The sequence below is a fragment of the Musca autumnalis genome, unplaced genomic scaffold (genome assembly GCF_047663935.1).
Source record: "Musca autumnalis isolate F117 unplaced genomic scaffold, ASM4766393v1 scaffold_2, whole genome shotgun sequence".
Taxonomy (NCBI): Eukaryota; Metazoa; Arthropoda; class Insecta; order Diptera; family Muscidae; genus Musca; species Musca autumnalis.
The window spans coordinates 248841890-248862678 of NW_027411755.1; the positions used below are offsets into that span (position 1 = coordinate 248841890).

Below are 20789 nucleotides of genomic sequence, written 5' to 3' on the forward strand. Positions count from 1 at the left end.
ATCTCTAAAACTTTCTTTAAAAAGTCAACGTTTATATAGTATATGGTCAAATAGTCCCCTAAAAATATTCTTTAAAAAAATCCACGTTTAAATGGTCAAATAGTCCCCTAAAATATCCTTTAAAAAATCCCCGTTTATATGGTACCACCGTGGTGAAATGGTATGTACTCCCACCTTGCATGCAGAAGGTCGTGGGTTCGATTCCTCGGCCAGGCAACATCAACATGTTTAACGGTGCAAAATATCCCTCAGTAATGTTGGGTGAACTAGAGATGGAAGATAAAAAGCAACGGTCTTGACCGGCTTTAACATGGCAAAGCCCAGGATTTATCTTGGTCCCTCTTTCATCTCAAGTGGACACTGACCTCCACGTGGTGTCACCTGGGGAACTGCCTTTAACACCCGTTAAAGGTAGTGAGCTAACATGTGCCGCGCGTTCACCCATAAGAACGTTAAAAACTTGGGTTTGGGTTAGTAACCCTTCCCTAGCAAAAACAGCCTGCTATGAAAAAACGAAAGAAAAGAAAAACAAATCCCTCTAAAGTTCACGACCCCCGCAAACGTTTTAAGGACCATGATCTGCGAATCTGCACCTGGAATATTCGCACTCTTTATAGAGAAGGTGCAGTCTTAGCATTGGCAGACGTACTTGAAAAGTACAAGGCCGATATTACTGCCATACAGGAAATACGATGGATTGGGAAAGGCGTCACAACAACACCTAAAGGTGACGCACTGTATTATAGCTTAAAGCATGAGTTTGGTTGCGGATTCGTAGTTAGTCGGAGGCTAAAACATATGGTATGAAGCTTCACCCCAGTGAATAAAAGACTTGCTGCAATTCGAATAAAAGCAAAATTCTTCAACATCAGCTTTATTTGCGCTCATGCTTCCACTGAAGAAAAGGACGAACAGACCAAAGATATATTTTACGAGCGCTTAGAAGAAACATATGACCGTTGCCCTGCCCATGACATTAAAATCATTCTAGGCGATTTTAATGCCAAAATTGGAAAGGAGAATATCTTTGGCCCAACAGTCGGGAAACTCAGTCTTCACAGTGAAACATCTGACAATGGCATGAGGCTGATAGACTTTGCAGCTGCAAAAAACATGGTAGTTAGCAGTACCAGATTTAATCATCTCGATATTCATAATGGCACCTGGCTGTCTCCAGATCAGAAAACAAGAAATCAAATTGATCATGTTGTGATAGATGGAAGACATTCATCGAGCGTGTTGGATGTACGATCGTTCCGAGGCGCAAACATTGATTCGGACCACTACCTTGTTGCAGCAAAGGTACGCACCCGCTTAAACGTAGCAAACAAAGTACGAACAGACACAACACGAAAGTTAGACATCGGTAAGTTGCAATCACAACAGATAGCCACAGCATATTCCACTCAACTAGCCCAATTGCTTAATCAAAGCACTCCTCATCCCGATAACATATCAGCGCAATGGCAAAGCATTGCCCACTTCATGCAAACAGCCGCAAAATCCATACTTGGATACCAGAGACCTCCACCAAGAAATCCATGGTATGATCAGGAGTGTCGAGCTGCAACCGAACAGAAAAATGCGGCATATAGGGCTACTTTACAATCCGTAGCAACGCGTATTGCACGAGAGAGATACCGACAGAAAAGGAGAGAGGAGAAACGTCTTTTCCGCAGGAAAAAGAGTGAGAGTGTGAATAAATCGAGATGTACAGGAGCCAGAATGAAGTCCGAAAATTCTACCAGAGAGTCAAGCATCAAACTGATGGCTTTGGTACAGGCACATCATCCTGTAGAGACCAGCAAGGTAATTTGGTAACTGATACAGATAGTGTGCTCAGGATATGGAAAGAACATTTTTCAAAACTGTTGGTATCCAATAGCAGCGAAGACGACGAAGATACCACAGACCCAATCCCAGAAGATGGTATTGAATGTATACCGCCCAGCCAAGATGAGGTAAAGACAGCAATAAATCGGCTGAAGAATAATAAGGCAGCATGAGCCGATGGCTTACCAGCCGAGCTGTTCAAAACCGGAGGCGACACGCTAATAAGGTGTATTCATCAGCTAGTTAGCACCATCAGTCAGGAAGAACGAGTACCCGACGATTGGAAAATGAGTATCCTGTGCCCCGTACACAAGAAGGGAGATAAGACTGTATGCTCTAACTATAGGGGCTACTCCCTATTGCCTATAACATCGTGTCAGGGATATTGTGCGAAAGACTAAAGCCTATGGTCAACGAGATAATTGGACCATACCAATGCGGCTTTCGACCGGGCAAGTCCACCATTGACGAGATATTTACCCTGCGGCAAATCCTGGAGAAGACCCAAGAGATGCAGATCGACACCTACCACCTTTTTGTCGATTATAAAGCAGCCTTCGACAGCCCGCTGCGTTCAAAGGTATTCCAAGCCATGTCTGAATTTAGTATCCCCGCAAAGCTCATCCGGCTTTGTAAAATGACTTTAACTGACACGAGGTCCGCAGTTAAAATAGGAAAGAACCTCTCCGAAGAGTTTGGTACCAAAAGAGGTTGCAGACAAGGAGACAGCCTTTCGTTTGATCTCTTCAACATCCTGCTGGAAAAGGTTATACGAGAGGCAAACGTCAAAAGAAGTGGCACAATCTACACCAATAGTCACATGTTACTTGGTTATGCTGATGACATAGACATCATGGGACGATCAGTAAAAGAAGTGACCGATACCTTTATGAAGGTCGAAGGAGAATCTGCTAAACTGGGTCTGGCGGTAAACAGCGAGAAGACCAAGCTGATGGTGTCGACGCGCAATGCGTCCATTGAGATCGGACCAACTGTTGAAGTTGGTTCCTATAATTTTGAGGTAGTAAAAGACTCCGTATACCTCGGCACCGCCGGTAACACAACAAACGACTTCAGTTGTGAAATAAAAAGAAGAATTGTATTGGCCAACATATGCTACTTTGGCGTAAGTAAGCACTTTAAAAATAAAGCCTCAACTCGTCAAACAAAAATAACGACTTATAAAACAATGGTTCAGGAATCGATTTTCCTGGCCAAAAATCAAAATTTTGTTTTGTCAAAGACATTTAATTTCTATATGGGATTCGATATTGAAAACATATTGAAACTAAGGAAACCAAAAAATTAGGTAAAACTATTGGAAGGTGTGGGCGTGGTGTGCCCCTAAAGATGACCATTTTCCCCTTTTTGTAAAATTCGTAATTTTTGCAAATTTCTGGAGAAAGACGTAGCCATTTCTCGGAAACTATAACAGGTATTGTGTTCATTATTTCTTTGTAAGGTAGGCAGGATTGTGGCCTTTAAAACTCTTTTTAGTAAATTACCGCAGCGTTTACACAACATGAGCTTTTTTATTTTTCCTTAGGTACTAAATTTTATGAAATTCCAAATTTAGTGGACTAGAACTTTTGTGGAACAAAGCTCTGTTTTCACAGAAAGATGCCCGAGAGTCTCCTCTTTCAGCCCATATATACTTTTGTACCCGTCCCGTTCCGTCCATTTAACCCTTTTTTCAATTTTTTTAAATTACATGGGTAAAAATGTTTGTTTTTCTATACTGTTTCCATATGTATTACAGCTTTTTGACGCAAATTAAATTTTTTTGAGTATATGAGTTTTTATACGAGTTATATACGTTTTATAAAAACCCAATGAGAATTTTTTTAATTTTTAAAAAAATTTAAATTTTTTTTGTAAAATTATTTTTTACCAATTTTTGAAAACAAAAATTTTTGTCATTTTTTTTCGAATTTTTTTTTTTAGTTTTTTTGGTAACTTTCTTGTTTATTTGTTGGTGTTTGGTCATCTTTAATACATAGGAAGATATAAAAACCACAAAAACACTCATATTTTGATGAAAAATGGTTAAAAAACTCAAAAGTTTAATTTTGATCTTGAATTTCTCTGCAACTACCAGACCGAATTTGACCGCTTATATCGTTTGAAAGCTGATTGTGGTTTCCGTCTAACAAAAAAAGAATTATGTAAATGTCTCTATCCGTTCAAAAGTTACAGAATTTTGACCAGGAAAAAACGATTCTGAACCACTGTGCGTCGCATGAACGACGAGCTGTATCTGCTATACAACGACATCAATATATTTAAACGTATCGTGATGCAGCGATTGCGTTGGCTAGGCCATATAATAAGAATGTGCGATGATGAACCCGCTAAAAAGGCGTATAAATTCAAGCCACATGGCGGTGCACGCAGAATTGGCAGGCCAATGAGTAGATGGCGCAAACAAGTGGATGATGAGATGACAAGGCGCGGTATTTCAAAAAGCGAAGCACGAAACAGAGAGAATTGGAGATCTTTTCTTAGTTCGGTCTATAGAACAAATGTTCTTTAATGGGCCAGCTAAGTAAGTAATGTTGGCGGCATTTGCTGAGTATTTCGGAAATGTTAAACTCTTCTACAAGTGTTGTCCTAGGACACGCCGTTCGGACTCGGCGATAAACTGTAGGTCCCATATCATTGACCCAATATTCATAGAGGTGCACTCATTGATATGAGAGAAGTCTACCTTGTCCCGCCTGGGATGTTTGTGGCACAATTATAAATATGGCCAAAAGTCCCCTAAAATATTCTTTAAAAAATTCACGTTTATATGGCCAAATAGTCCCATAAAAATATTCTTTTAAAATCCACCTTTATATGGCCAAATAGTCCCCTGAAAATATTCTTTAAAAAATCCACGTTTATATGGTCAAATAATCCCCTAAGCCTATAAACATATGACTTTTATGGATATACTTTGGAGGTCCCACGCCAGACTTCTGCCTACAGAACACTTTAGGGTATCTTCAAACGATATTTAATACTATTCACAAGGTAGATCCAAAGATTGTTCTCCACTCTTTTCAACATCGAGCTCAGTAATTCTTTGCTTAAAAATATTATTTTCTATTATTTATGTTTTGGGATGGGTACAAAATACAATCCAATATTCATTCCTTCTAATGCCTCAGCAACATTTTCTCTGGCAACATTTCCCAACGCCAGACGACAAACGCTCCACGATTTTGTTGTGTTGACCGCCTTAACTAACAGCGAGCGTAAACAATTGTATTGGGGAGCCTCCTGTAACATACGAATACACGACAAATGTTCTTCGTGTAGCTTAAGAGAAACAGAAAAATACGAACAAACAACGAGAAAATATTTTCCCCCAAAAACGGGCGATGGATGATGAGCGGCGAGTGTGTGCTTGTGTGTTGTATACAAATTGTGGCTCGTAGGAATCCACAGCCCCCAACAAAAGAAATGTTTAGTAACAAATGAAACGTTGACGGAAGCGGAACTCAGATAACGGTAAAAGCGCACGAACGCTCAAAATGATTTACTTGTATTTGAAGAGTAATAAGTTTTAAATAAAATAACAGAAAATGAAGTGAAGGGTTTAAAATGTAATAAATAAAAAATATTAAAAAATGATTTAATATAATAAGAAAAAAATATGAAAATATGTGAAGTTTTGAAAGAAATTAGTAAATTTTTCATGAAAATTAAGTTTGTTTGAAAATGAGTGAATGTAAAGCATACAACAAGAAAATAAGTTCCAAATGCCCCAAGCCAATCTCCAATCCCCAAACAAGTGATTGAATGAAATGTGCAATTTTAAGAAATGTTAAGTGTTGAATAAATAATTTAGTGCAATAAATTTTGTGTAAAAAAATTTAGTTACAAGATAAAACAAAACCCATAGAAACCTGGTGAAAAACAAAAAATACTTGGATATAATCAAAGGATTTCTTCGCATACACCACTTTAAAGGAGCTTAATGGATAAAAGGTTATTATGGAAATATTTGTTACTTTTGTTAATTTTAATGATATAAAAGTTAAGTTTGTGAGTTGAATACCAATGGGTCAAGAACATTTAAAATATCCATCGTAACATTTCCAGAAATATCCTTGAATATGTTTGAAATCATTTTAATAAGTTCGATGTTTGAATGAAATCAAAGTTCGAGAATTTGATGTGAATGAAGTTTTCGTAATAGTATTCACGGTGTGCCTTAACTAACTTTAAATGAAAGGTGCTTACACCTGGGAAGTTTTTGCGGATTTTGAAACTAAAATGAGAAATAAACTAGTTGAGAAAAATTAAAAAAAATCGCCGGAGTGATTTTCAAATAAATCGCTTACACCTGCGAAGTGTTTTGGGGATTCTGAAAGAGCTGGAGGGATTTTTAAATAAATCGCGGTCAAAGTTCCGATTTTACGGTTTATTTTAGGTTTTCAGGATTTTGGCTGGAAAGCGCAAGTCCTATCGAGTCCTATCGAGATGGGACTCCTTAGGTCATGCTAGCTCGATTAATTCAATTAGTAAAAAACTTTCATAAATAATGACCTTCGTCCTAATATGGCAACAATAAATGATATTTTTACAGTATTTTATTTAACTTGCTTTGGTGTCCGTTTAGTTCAAATCTAGTAACTCATTTTTAACCCAGCTGTAGTTGACCAATCGAACTGAAACTTTGCACACTTTTCACATTTGCATAACAACACATGGATATGAAACCAAAACCAATATCGGTCCGTTTTCTCCTATAGCCCCCATATAGCGGTACCACACGATTTAGTTCTAATCTAGTAACTCATTTTTAACACAGTTGCAGTTGACCAATCGAACTGAAACTTTGCACACGTTTCATATTTGGTTGACAATACATGAGTATGAAACCAAAACCAATATCGGTAAATTTTTTCCTATAGCCCCCATATAGCGGTTCCACTCGATTTCTGGTGCTTTGAGGATTTTGTCTTCATTTTTAGTTCGAATTGGCTGTAACTTGGCATTTGGAGTTCACAATTGTACAGAAACTCCCCCACCAAAAATTGTGGACATGGGTCAGATTTTGGTGTAGCAGCCCCCATTTCCGGCAATTTAAAGTTTTTATCTACATTTTCGGCCTAAATTGACTGTCAAAAAATGGTCAGTCGTCAAAAATTAATTTACTGAACAGTTAAAAATAAAAAATAGTTAAAAAAATTAAATTACAGAGTTTTATTTATAAATGCACTTAAAACAAAAAAATATTTTTTCATGACGGAATCTCTCAAATGAAACGCTTGCAGTTTGACATTGTCACAATTTTTAATTCAAATGCAAGCGTTTTATTTGAGAGATTTCGTCATGAAAATTTATTTTCTAGTTTTAAATGCATTTACAAATAAAACACTGTAACTTATTTTTATACCCTAAGCATTTATGCTAACGAGGGTATATACACTTTCATACGGGCAAAATGTGCCTTCTCGAAATAATGGTTTTAGAACCCAAGTATGTTTGGGCGAAATGTGTTTCAGACAATATGGAGTCGATTGAGCAATGTCCGTCCGCCTGTCTGTCTGTCTGGCTGGCTGGAGCGCACGATAACTCTCGAACGGATCAACCGATTCGGTCCAAAATTTGGCTTTTGTAATATTTTGTCCAAACTTAGTTTAAGTTCGAAGATGGTTTATATCGGTCCACTCCTTCCTGTCCTAAATAACTCTAAAAGGGAGTAACCGATTTGGACCACACTTTGTACATCGTGAAAGTTCTACCAGACTTAGATGAAGTGTAAATATGGACTCAATCGGTCCACTCCTTCGGGTACCTCCCACACAAAATTTCGGAAAGGTTCAGTTTAGGACCTGCTTTCGAATCGCTTTGATTTTTGTTTTAGAAACTTGTATTCACGACCCCCCATACGCCGGTACAATTTTCATCAGGGGCAAAACCATACTTCTTGAGAAAATAGCCTGAGTGTTCAAAAACCCCTATGACACCGTGTGTAGTGGTTGGAGCGCAAGATAACTCTCGAACGGATCTGTCGATTCGATCCAAAATTTGTCGTTGATAACATTTTGTCCAAAATTTAGCCTTCGTCATATTTTGTCCCAACTTTGTTTAGCTTCTAAAATGGTCCATATCAGTCCTCTCCTTAGGATACCTCCCCCACAAAAGTTCAACATTTGTGTCCAAGTTCAGTTTAGGGTCTGATCGGAGATCCTTTGCAATTTATACCGATGATGTTTTTTGTGGTCCTGTTTACAGTCATATATGTTTTCCGTGGACAAGCCCATGCTTCCTGGCATACTGGTCCAACAGGTGTACGATAATCCACTGAAATGACTAGTCGGCGCGATATCTATCGAAAAGACATGACTCTCAAAACAAATAAGAAAAGCGTTAAGTTCGGTCGGGCCGAACTTTTTATACCCTCCACCACCTATTTCAGCCATTTCTGTGGATTAATGTGGCCACTACCTTCAAAATACCGAAATTCGGAAGGTACCGTTCTATGGGGGCTATATGATGGCGTGGGCCTATACCTTCAAATTTCTGGGGGAAAGTTTTATACGCCTAAAGGAGACTAAATACCAAATTTCAGCCATCTCGGTGTGATAATGAGGCTAAAACGTTCAAAATATAGAAAATCGGGTGATATTGTATTATGGGGGCTATATCAACACGTGGACATATATAAACATTTTATGGTAAAAATGTTGCTTAGCCTCTGGAAACACAAAATACAAAGTTACAACCGATTCTTTGGTCAAATGGGTCTAATACATTCAAAATATATTAAAATGACGCGTACTTTATATGGGGCCTTATATGGGGGCTATACCAAAACGTGGACCTATATAACCCAACTTTGGTACGAATATTTTTTGGCCTCTGGAGACACAAAGTACCAAATTACAACCAATTCGGTGGTAAAATGGGCCAAATATCTTAAAAATTCCTTAAAACGACGACGCGTCACGCGCCATTGTATATGGGGGCTATACGAAAGCGTGGACCTACATAGCCCGCTTTCAATACCAAAAGTCCTACAAAAATATAACATATTTTTCCGAAATTTCATCAACCTACGTCAATCCGTTCAGACGCTAGAGTGATTTCCACAGACGGACGGACATGGCTATATCGATGTAGAATTGCACGCTGATCAAGAATATATATACTTTGTGGGATCTACAATGATTATTTCGAGTAGTTACAAACAAACTTAATATACCCCCATCCTATGGTGGAGGGTGTAATAAGATCCCCTTCCGTTATGCACTACGAGTCTGTCGGTCCATTACATCCTCCGCAAAACTTTTGAACTTTAATCCTAATCCACATTTTGGTCGGCAAGTTCAAATGTCCAAAAAGTGCCACAAAATTCTGAAAAGACCCTAAACGCATTCGATCTGTCCGTACATGAAAGTTCCAATTCACATATGCTGAGGGTATATCTCTGTCGACAAAGCCGACTGATTCTTTTTTACTTGTTTAAATTATTTTTCAAATAATATTTTTTTTTTTTTTTTCAAAATAGTCTGTCTTAATTTTGAAAAAATCGCAACATCCATCCCTTTAAATATTCATTTTGTAAAATTATTTTTCAAATAAAAATTTTTTAAAATTATTTTTACAATAATAATTGTTTAAAATTATATTTCATAAATAATTTTTAAATTATTTTTCAAAAAAAAAAAAAAAAAAATCATAATAAAAAATAAAACTAGTTTAACAGGCTTCTTTAAATTACTTTTCAACAGTCGTGGATTTTTACAACTATTTTTCAACAATCGTTAATTTTTTGTTTAAATATTTTTCAAATAATAATTTTTAAAAATTATTTTTTCAATATTTTTTTTTTAATTTTTAAAATAATGTTTCAATAGTTGTAGATTTTTTACCTTTTTTTAATTGACGTGATTTTTTTTAATTTTTTAACAGTCGTGAACGAAACCAGAACAGGCTTTAAAACGGATTTAAGTATTTAAAGAGGAAGCTATCAGAGATAGTGCATATTCATTAACAAGGCACATTTGGTCTAACATTCGAGTCAATATCTATGGAATATGGACGAGAATAATGTTATTGTCAAAAATAATAAAGTAAATTTTTCAAGCCCTTAAAATGTTTTAGGTTTTTGCGGGCGGAAGAAGTGGTTTTAAATGTTCGACTTATATATATCCCAATGGAAATAAAATCATATTACCTTATTTTTAAAAACGGCAATACAAAGTAGCCTCAAAATAAAAAAAATTGTCCGCTTCATAATACAAAGATCTTTAAAGAATCTTGCTTATAAAAACAAAATATTTTTTGGAATGTAGCATTAAAAGGACTTTTGCCAGACATTTTCATCATTCCCGGACAAAACCGCGTTCACAGTGCAAGAGCCCATATGATTACAACTGTAGACAGGATTTTTATATTTCTCAGCCCCTTCATAATCAATTTCGATCATATTCCATACTGTTGCCAATACATAACCCTCTACAATACTCTCCACTCGAAACATCAAAGGATTCTTTTTTATTTTTTTGGATATCATTAGAGCGAAACCGCAAATTAGTGTCTATGAATGATGCCGACGATGATGATGATGAGGTTCTATTCAAATTCAAATATTCAATGGATACTAATTGGTACTATTTATGTATTCCAAAAAGGATATTCAAAAAAACACACACACTCACCCAACGAAATAGTAAATAAACTTCTTAATTGAATTGTGCAGGAATATGGGTGTAACTTCCATTCAAATAGATGCAATGCAATTGATATAACCATCAATATAATGATTATCAGCAACAAACGGGTAACATCAACAGGGATAGCAGGAGCCATACACTTAACAAAACTATTGCAGCCTGCTGGTTCTAGCTGTTAATGGAACGATATAATGGTGCTGAATGGAATGGAAATGGTGGTTGTTTTGAGGTTCATTTAAATGTCATAATTTCCAAGTGTCAAGACATATTCTCCCCCATTTTTCCCTGGCAAATGGGAGAGACTACTTCAAATAACCGCAAATAAATGTCTTGCCACAAGTGCAGACTGTTGCTGCTGCACCCAAGGAACTAATACATGCAAGCGATATCCTTTGCTTTTACATGCTTACATATCCTTAGTGCAAGTTGTTAAATGAAAACGAATACCATGTGTTGAAGTATGTGTGTGAGTGGGTGTGGGAGTGGTTGTAGTGTTGTGTATATGTGACCGGCATAAGGCTCTTGTTAAAGTCCTTGTGTGTTGTATATACCCAGCAAACCAAATGTCTGATGTCCGACAAGTCTGAACAATTTCGGAAGCAAAGTCGTTCAGATTTCGTTACGATTTCTAAACGATTTTTCGGACAGGAAATAGTTCAGATTTTGTACAGATTTCGTTCCGATTTCGGAACGAATGTCGGAAAGAAATTTCCTTTCCGAATTTCCCAAGGATTTTCTTTAGATTTCGTTACGAAATCGGACCGAAATCGATCCGATGTCGCTCCGACATTTCGTTCCGAAATTATGTCAACCACTTCATACAACTTTCGTTAAGATATCGTTACGATTTCGGATCAGATTTCGGATGTATCGTCCGAATTTTGTTCCGATTTCGTTACGATGTCGGTACGATTGGTTTGCTGGGTAGGTCCTATTAAATACTACAAACAAGTGTAACAAAGCCAATACAATGGGCCACCAGGATAATACAAAAAAAAACAACAACAACTACAGCAATAACGACACAGTTTGTTGGTTGCATGGTTAATGCTAGTGACAGACTGCAAAAAAACACACAGAAAAAGAGAGTAAACCTCATATACAAGTATTTCTTTTGAACTAAAAGCGGCAGAATGGTAACAGCAGCAGCAACAACAACAAAAGGGTGTGTTAGTTAGTGCTCTTTAAACGGGTAATGTTGTGAGGCTTTCCCCTATGCTTTCAGTTTAAACAACAACATAAGGATGTTACAGGACTATAATACACACTACGCTGGCATATCGCTTTGATTGCATTCATTGTTGTTTTTGTATTTTATGGAGTACTTGTCGTTTTGCTTTTTTCACTTTCTGGCCGTAGTTATTGTTTTTGTTTGTTCGTTTGTTTTCATGTGAATGGTGATGATGACGATGATGCCGTTAAAGAACAATATGAAACGGGTGTTAAAAAGTGGGTGTTGAACAATTTTATAACCGGCACATATTACTCCATCGTAATCCCCCTCTGCTTTCTGGTACCACAAAAATCTTTAACAACTACCAACCCTTTTCTTGTTTAACTTTCAACTTTAAACCATAAAAAATCCGAGTTACAACAAGCAACCACTTACTTCACTTCATCCATATTCATATGTATGGATGGGCATTGTTTTCAGTACCCAGAATTTGGAGAAGAGCAGAAAATTGTTAGTGACACAACAATGACAAAATTAATTATTTTTAACAACATTGTTGTTACTCCTGATGTTGTTGTCATTTGCTTTTCTTCTTCTTGTTGTTGGTAGATGGGGGAATCTGTTGTATTTTGTCGTATTCTTTTGGACCTCGGTATGAGTTATTCCCATTTTGGAATAAATCTTTTTTATGAGTTTGCCTCATAAAGGAAACAGGAGAAAGAGGAGGGGTTGATATGTTTGTAAGTGTCTTATAAAACAACTGAAGCATCCTTTAATCTACTCCACACTTTTATGGAATTTAAAAATACTCCTGGGGCTGAGGCTCAGTTGTTCAGCAAACTTTTGTAGGGATTGAGTTTAATGTTTTTTTCTTCGCAATTTAAAAGAATTTTTTGTATTTTCAAAATTTGTTGCATACTTTTAGGCTATTGACATTATGTATTGTCTACTTTTAGGCTTCGATTTTAAAATAATGTTCAAAAACAAACTGCATATTAAACTTATATTAACTATATGTTAATAACAATATATTAACCATAAGTTAATTATTAATAAATCCAAGACTATGAAAAATGTTTAAAAAAATCGACTATTGTGACAAAAAAAGAAAAAAAGTACGATTGTTTAAAAATAATTTAAAACATTTCACGAATTTAAAAATACTCCTGGGGCTGAGGCTCAGTTGTTCAGCAAAGTTTTGTAGGAATTGATTTTATTGTTTATTCTTCTTCGCAATTTAAAAGAATTTTTCTGTGTTTTCAAAATTTTTGCATACTTTTAGGCCATTGACATTATGTATTGTCTACTTTTAGGCTTTGAATTTAAAATAATGTTCAAAAACCAACTGCATATTAAACTTGTATTAACTATATGTTAATGACAATATATTAACCATAAGTTAATAAATATTTCCCAGGAATATCGCCGATAGAACAAGGGAGGACTTCTCTTCTAGCTATGGGTAAAGCCCGATTCTAAAGTCCTAGTTCTAAAGGACTTAGTATCACCTTCACGGCATTCGATCTGTGTAATTATACCAATATTGTATATATGACAGAAGTCTTCCATTGTTCTTCCAGTAATGTTCGTAGAAATTCTTTAGGACATTTTAAGGCAATCGCCTTTTCGCCTGTTTCACTGGTATTATTCTAATTTTGAAAATTTTGCCTTTTTAGGTATTAATTTTTTTAAATTAATTTCTCGTTGGAATCGAGCTTAATGGTCAATAATGGAAGCGAAAAAGGAAAGCTGACGATTCGAAGCCACACATCCACCACTATGTGATATGCATGTTTCGCCTTCGGTAAAGGCTCTTCAGACATATCGGATGTGGAGCGGCTTCGCTGTCCTCGAAGTTTTCTTCTTTCAAATGCATTTTGTTTTGTTTTTTTACAACAATAATTGGCTTTCCCTTTTCGCTTGCATTATTAATTAAAAAAATTACTCTAATTTTGCTTATTATTTTTTGCTGCTATTATTCTAATTTATAACGGGAATTCTGAGAAATCTGTTTTATGAAGTCTTAGCCGTTCTCTCAACTTGTTCTCCCATTTTTATTGAAAAAAATTTTCCTCCAACATTCTTAGTATGCTTCTCCATATTTCTTTCCCATTTCCTTATTTACAACTAACTACTCGTTGCCGGTGATGATGACATTAATATGATAATAATACCATACTGTCTGGCATTAGTCTACGGTACCCCGGCTACCAACACAAACTCATTATCATAACTTTGTTGTATAGCTACATATAACGTGACGCCATCTAATACCCATTCATACTATCCCTCGACTACTACTCATCACTAAATTATTGTTATTATTTTATTGTGGGTTATTGTTGTTTTATGAACTGATGATACATTGTTGTTGTTGTCTTTATTGTTTACTAAGTACTGACATTATTAATATAAACAATAATAATCGTAACAAAATATCAGTAGTAGTGGTAGTAACAACTAATAATAATAAAGCCAAACAACAAAGCGATATAATAGGATTATGTTTGTATTGTATTTGATAAGTATGTGTTAGTTTGGTTACTAGTGATATATAGAAGTATTAGTAGAGGAGGACTAAATTCAGTCAAAGTTAATAAAAGTGTTTGTTGTAGGCAACAAACTGTATATACATCAGCACATTTTATTTTTTATACCGTACACCGCTATGTACGGAGGTTATTATAAATTGGTTTTGGCGCAAAAGTTTTTAATACATCGAAATATATACCAAAATATATACCGCCCATCCATCAGTCTGTCCATCTAAACCATCTAGAGCAATTTTGATCGGATAATCTCAATTTTTTTGGAGATGACGGGCCCCTGGTCTATTTATAATCAGGGTTCGGAATGGGCACAACAACTTCTTTCTTCATTTTTAAATTAATAAAAATTGTATAGATATTGTGGTTCCAGTTCATTGTATTTTCTAAATTACTTCGACTTGATATATTCGATGTATATTTATAAAAATAACTTAATTTCGAGAGTGCACTTATAAATATGTTGGATCACTTAGCCTTAAGTCTTCTGGTATGAAAAGCTATGAAATGCCACGCTTTTGGTATCTCCTTAAAATCAAAGTTGATCGGTGAAAATGTTATAAATAGGGGTAGTTGTGTTTGGTATTACTCGTACAATAATATAATTCTCGTATTATAATAACGTATAGTAGGAGTCACCGTCGTGCAGTAGAAAGTCTTGCACATCAACATTTTCGGAGGTGGCAAATCCCCTCAGTGTAATGCTGGCTTACTCATTGATATGAGAGAAGTCTTCCTTGTCCCTTCGGAGAATGTAAGAATATATTCAACTTAAATTGTCGCACAATATTTGAGTTTTTAAAAACTACGTTTTATAAACAAAATAAAAAAGTATATAAAAAATCCTACGGAAAAATAAACACTCAAATTTGTGACATTTTTTAATAAAACCGAGACTATTGAAAAATTTAAAAAAAATCCACTATTGTGGCAAAAAAAAACCTACGACTGTTTAAAAATAATTTAAAAAATTCCACGACTGTAAAAAAACCCACTTCCTTGAAAAACACATGGATAAAAGTGTTGGCACGGTGTGTTAGTGTTCAGAACCAAACTCATAACTTTCAAAGGCTACGCTAAGCGTTTGTCATGAAAGCCATACAAAGATTTGAAGAAAAAAATGCAACTTTGTAAAAAACAAATTGCATTTGAAAGGGGAAAAAAAGTTAGATGATGGCGAAGCCGCCCCACAATCGATGTGTCTGAGGAGCCTTCCTAAACCAAAGGCGAAACATGTCATGTCACACAGTGGTGGTTGTGTGTGTTCGTATCGTCGGCTTTCCTCTTTCAAAAAGAATCTTGGTCAGTAAGCTCGTCTCTAGCGAGAAATTAAGTAAAAAAAATATTTTTAAAAATTCCACGGTTGCGAAAAAAATTTAAGAAAACCACGATTGTTGACAAATAATTTCAAAACTGTTACAAATTTATTTAAAACCATTCACGACATTTGAAAAAATATTTTAAGACTGTTGAAAATTTATTTAAAACCATTCGCGACTATTGAAAACTAATTTTAAAACTGTAGGAAAATAATTTTGAAAAATTCGCGACTGTGAAAAATAATTTTGAAAAATCCGCGACTGTGAAAAATAATTTTAAAAAATCCACGACTGTGAGAAATAATTTAAAAAAATCCACGAGTGTTGAAAAACAATTTTAAAATTGTTGAACATTTATTCAAAATCATCCACGATTTTTTTTAAATCCACTATTGTCGCTAAGAAGGAAAAAAGACCAACGACTGTTTAAAAATAATTTAAAAAATTCCACGACTGTAAAAAAATAATTTTAAAAATTCCAAGGTTGCGAAAATAAATTAAAAAACCACGACTGTTTAAAAATAATTTCAAAACTTTTAAAAATTTACTTAAAATCATTCACGATTGTTGAAAAAAATATTAAAACTAATGAAAATTTATTTAAAATCACCCAAAACTATTGAAAACTTATTTAAAACTGTTGAAAAATAATTTTGAAAAATCCGCGACTGTGAAAAATAAATAAATAAAAATAAAAAATCCACGACTGTTAAAAAACAATTTTAAAACTGTTGAACATTTATTTAAAATCATCCACGATTATTGAAAAATGATTTTAAAAAATTCAAGACTGTTGAAAAATAATTTCAAAACTGTTGAACATTTATTTATAATCATTAAAGACTGCTAAGAAATGATTTTAAACAATCCACGACTGTTGGAAAATGATTTTAAAATACACTGTGCAACATTTTTAAGGTGATCTTGTGCAAACAATTCGAACTGAGGATTTTTTGAAAGTACAGACCCAAACGACAAGAAACCCTAGTTGGGTTTTGTTGTGTCAGATCCAGCTCGGATTTTATGGCCCCATCTAAACATGGTTAAATATTGAGTTTTTAAAGAATTTCGGGGGTATATCTCTGAAACCAATGCGAATCTTCTTCTGACCTCTGAAGCAAATTTGTAGATAAGGGCAAGAATACAATATTTGGAGAAATAATGAACTCGAAAAACTACATTTATTGCCTCAAATTTCAAAATATATGCAAAAATTCATAAATTTTTATACATTTCGCACAAAAATATTCCCTGGAATGTAATACACAACTCTTCAGAACATGTCATTGTTGTAAAATGCCTCTATCCCGTTGTTTTAAGTACTAACTAGGGTTTTTGTAGTCTAAATATGTACTTTCAAAAAATCCATACTAGAAGTTGTTTGCATTTTCAGTGTTGCATAGTGATAATTGAAAATTTTTTAAAAATCATCCAAGACTGTTAAAAACTGATTTTAAGCAGTTCACGACTGTTGGAAAACGATTTTAAAACAGTTGAAGTTTTATTTAAAGTCTTCCACGACTATAGAAAAATAATTTTAAAACTGTTGAAAAATAATTGTAAAAAAACTTAATTTTAAAATTGTTGAAAATGTATTTAAAACTAATGCTGAAAAATTATTTAAAAAATTCACTGTTGAAAAATAATTTAAAAATTCACTGCTGTTGAAAAGTAATTAAAAAATGCAGGACTGTTTAAAAATTCCACCACTGTTGGAAAAAAAAAAATAGTTTTAAAAAATACAATACCTTTTAAAAATGTAGGATTGTTGACGAATAATTTTAAAAAAATTCACGACTGAAAAAATATAATTGAAAATTAGGAGGGTTGGGGTTTTTTTTGGGATGACGACTTCTACTTTGTTTTTCAAAATAGTCAGGCTTAATCCCATAGTCGTGGTTTTAATATTTTATTAAAACAACTTTAATTTATTAGTGGGAAAAATTGGCGATGTTTACCAAGGGGTAAGGCAGGGAAGACTATTGTTTCAGATCTCGCCACAGATCTTCATCAGTTCCCTTGTTTCTTGTTTTTCAACAAGAAACTTTTTATACCCAAGTGCCAATTGCCCGCTCAAATAGATACATGTGCAAAGATATACTCTGATCGAGAATTTCTTTGGCACTACCTATACTCGAGTAACTTCACTTGCAAACCACTAATAAATTAAAGTTGTTTTAATCAAATTTTAGAACAACGACTATGGGATTAAGCCTGACTATTTTGAAAAACAAAATATAATTGAAAATTTTAAAAATCCACAACTCTTGAAATATAATTTAAAAAATACACCACTGTTAAAATTAATTTTAAAAAAAATATTATTTGAAATATAATTTTAAAAAAATGTATTATTGTTGAAAAAAAATTAAAAAATTCATTTTAAAAAATCCGCGACTCCTGAAAAATAAGTTCAAAAAATCCACGATTTTTGAAAAATAATTTTAAAAAATCCAGGACTGTTGAAAAATTATTTAAAAAGTCCACGACTTTTGAAAAAGTTTTAAAAAATCCACGTTTAATAAAATTTCATTTGAAAAATAATTTTAAAAATCGTTATTTGAACAATGTTTTAAAAAATTATTGTTAAAAAATAATTTAAAAAATCGTTAACTAATGAAATAAATGTTAACAAATTATTTTTTAAAAACTAATTTTAAAAAATCCACGACTATTGAAATATGATTTAAAAAATTCACGAATGTTGTTATATTTTTCATAAATAACTTAAAAAAATACATGACTTTTGAAATTAATTTTAAAAAATATTATTTAAAAACTCACGACTGTTGAAAAATAACTAAAAAATCCACTGTGCTACATTTCGCAGGTGGTTAAGTCTTAATGGTTGAATGTGTGGGACTTCTGTGGATTCCTAATTTTAGGACATAACAGGTAAACTCGAAAGAGAATTAATTCAAATATCACTATAAAATTACCTTTGCTTTAACAAGGCAAAAAATCCATTTCTTTTGTAGAAGTTAAATTAAAAAAAAAAAAAACCGCTACTGTGAAAAAATATTTTGTAAAATCCACAAATTTTAAAACAATAATTTAAACAATCGAAGAATACATCGAAGAAAATAGGCTTTGCTTTTTCCTATTCTCCCTTGATTCTTCGTGTACTATATATTCTTTAATGGGGAATCTACAAAATAATTGTTATGTAATCTCTTATGTCACACTCATCGAAGTTTAACAACAACCACTGACAAATTAAAATTTATTTTATAATTAATTATTTTTATATATTTTAAATTAATTATTAAATGTTGTTGTCGGAGTTTAGAACAGCGATAGGCGGCGGGCGCTTACTGAGAGCAAGTGAGCGTAAATTTCAATAAAAATGCAATATACGAACTTCATGGTGGTACAATTCTCAAATAAAAATTCTCCAAAATAGTTTCATAACATGATTTTTAAAAAATATATATCTAGGAAAATATCTGACTTGTCTTATTCTAATATAAAATTATCAAAAACCAGTGCCATCGCATTTATCATTTTGTTCCCTGGTTGTCCCTCTCTCATTATGTTTTTTTCTACATCATCCTATATATTTATGAATGGTAAAGAACTGATACAAGTCCGATAAGTCGAACAAACACTTGTACGCCGCTTGTGTTTAGCAATTTGTCAATGAAATTGTATTGGATACAATGCCAATCAGAACAGCAACAACAACCACAGAAACAGACTACTGAAACATTTCATAGTTTCTCCAACCTTTACACTTTGCGGCAAAGTATTGCTGATGTTGTAGTGTCGTCGGCGGTGGCGGTCGGTAGTATCTCTGTTAATCGATTATGGGAAATTGTAATTGAGTTGTTTGATGTTGTTGTTGCCGATGTATTGTGTGTGGCGGCCGCTTTCGGCTCCTTTGTGTTTCTGGCATTCAAGTGGTGTGTTGTCGTTGTTGGTGCTGATATGATAATTTGTATTCAATTAGTAATTTTTTCAGTCATTGTTGTTATTTTTGTTTACATGTTTCATTTTCAAGTAATTGTCCATTTAATATTTTTGTTGGGGGGGTTTTACAAAACAGAAACAGAGATTTGTCAAGTGCATTAAATGCGGGGTTTTATTTCTCGCTTATCGTGGGAATCAATTCGGTGGTAACCAAATTTATGAGGAAATTTGGAATGTGAATGAGGAAAAGGAAAAATAATTATGAAATTAACCATATTTTATGGGTATTGTTGATAGTTTTATGATCTTTAGGTCTTAGGGGGTACTTTGGGTAGTTAACACAACAAGTGGAATTGCAGTCATATAAATTTCTTAATGTCTTAATTGTTGGAAATTTAAAGAAAATTTTTATGATTAACTATTTTAATGGAGTCTTCTTTTGAATTTCAATTACGCGGGAAATAGAAATGATGGTATAAAGGATGTTAGGTTATAAAATGACGACGAAGTCATTTGATCGTAAAAAGGCAAGGCATAATTGAATTCAGTTTGTATACAACATTTTATATAATCACAAAAAAAGAAATATTTCCCAGAGACAGCCAAACAGGTCCAACTGTGTGGGATATACTTTTATTAGACAAGTCCTAAAGGCTTTGAATATGGCACGACACCACATATAGAATATTTCACATGCCTTAAATGCTTAGAAAGTGAATTAAACAGTGCGCTAAGAGGTTTTGCTACCACCGGAAAATATTCCTAAATTTTATCACATTTTAGAAACCACGAACTTTTGAGTGCAAGACTTGTAGACCTGTCCAATGCATTATTTTCATGTTTCTTATATGCGCACTTATCAGTATGCATTAATTTTTTTAAGAATGTTCTAAAAATTTTGCTCCCCAAAAATGTTTCACTATTTTCATGTGTTCTCCTCCTAAAAGTATGCACCAAATTTGTGTATGCCTTTTCAAAAATAAAAAATTCAGCTACATTTACATATAATTTCTTAAATTATTGTTCTCAGGAAAATAGTGTTCTGAAAATTATACTCCCCTAATGATATTTCAACATTTTCACATATTACCCTAAAAGTATACACCACACACGTTGACTATGCGTTGTTTAAGCCATACACAATGCTCTCACATAATTTCATAGGGTATTGTTCTCAGGAAATTATTGCTCTGAATATTATACTCCTTTATTAAATAATGTCTGTAATTAAATAAATGTAGACACGCATTTAACATTTTACTTCATTAATTCTTTTGTTTTAATATATTTTGACTATTGTTGTGACATAATATGCCAGTCTGTGTTGGGAGTG

The 20789-nt window shown here is 33.9% G+C and overlaps 1 protein-coding gene across 2 annotated transcripts in view; it reads left to right on the plus strand.

Moving 5' to 3' along the window:
- LOC141395461 (kinesin-like protein CG14535) overlaps window positions 1–20789 on the plus strand; it is a 212562-nt gene that overhangs the window by 141400 nt on the left and 50373 nt on the right. Inside the window, exon 1 of one of the 2 annotated variants that reach the window (XM_073971339.1) lies at window positions 5287–5808. The exons of the other annotated variant lie outside the window; for it this stretch is intronic. Within the exon in view, the coding sequence (XP_073827440.1) occupies window positions 5798–5808 (11 nt within the window). The 5' untranslated portion in view covers window positions 5287–5797. Of the gene's footprint in view, window positions 1–5286; window positions 5809–20789 lie in introns of those variants that run through there. 2 annotated transcript variants of the gene reach the window in all.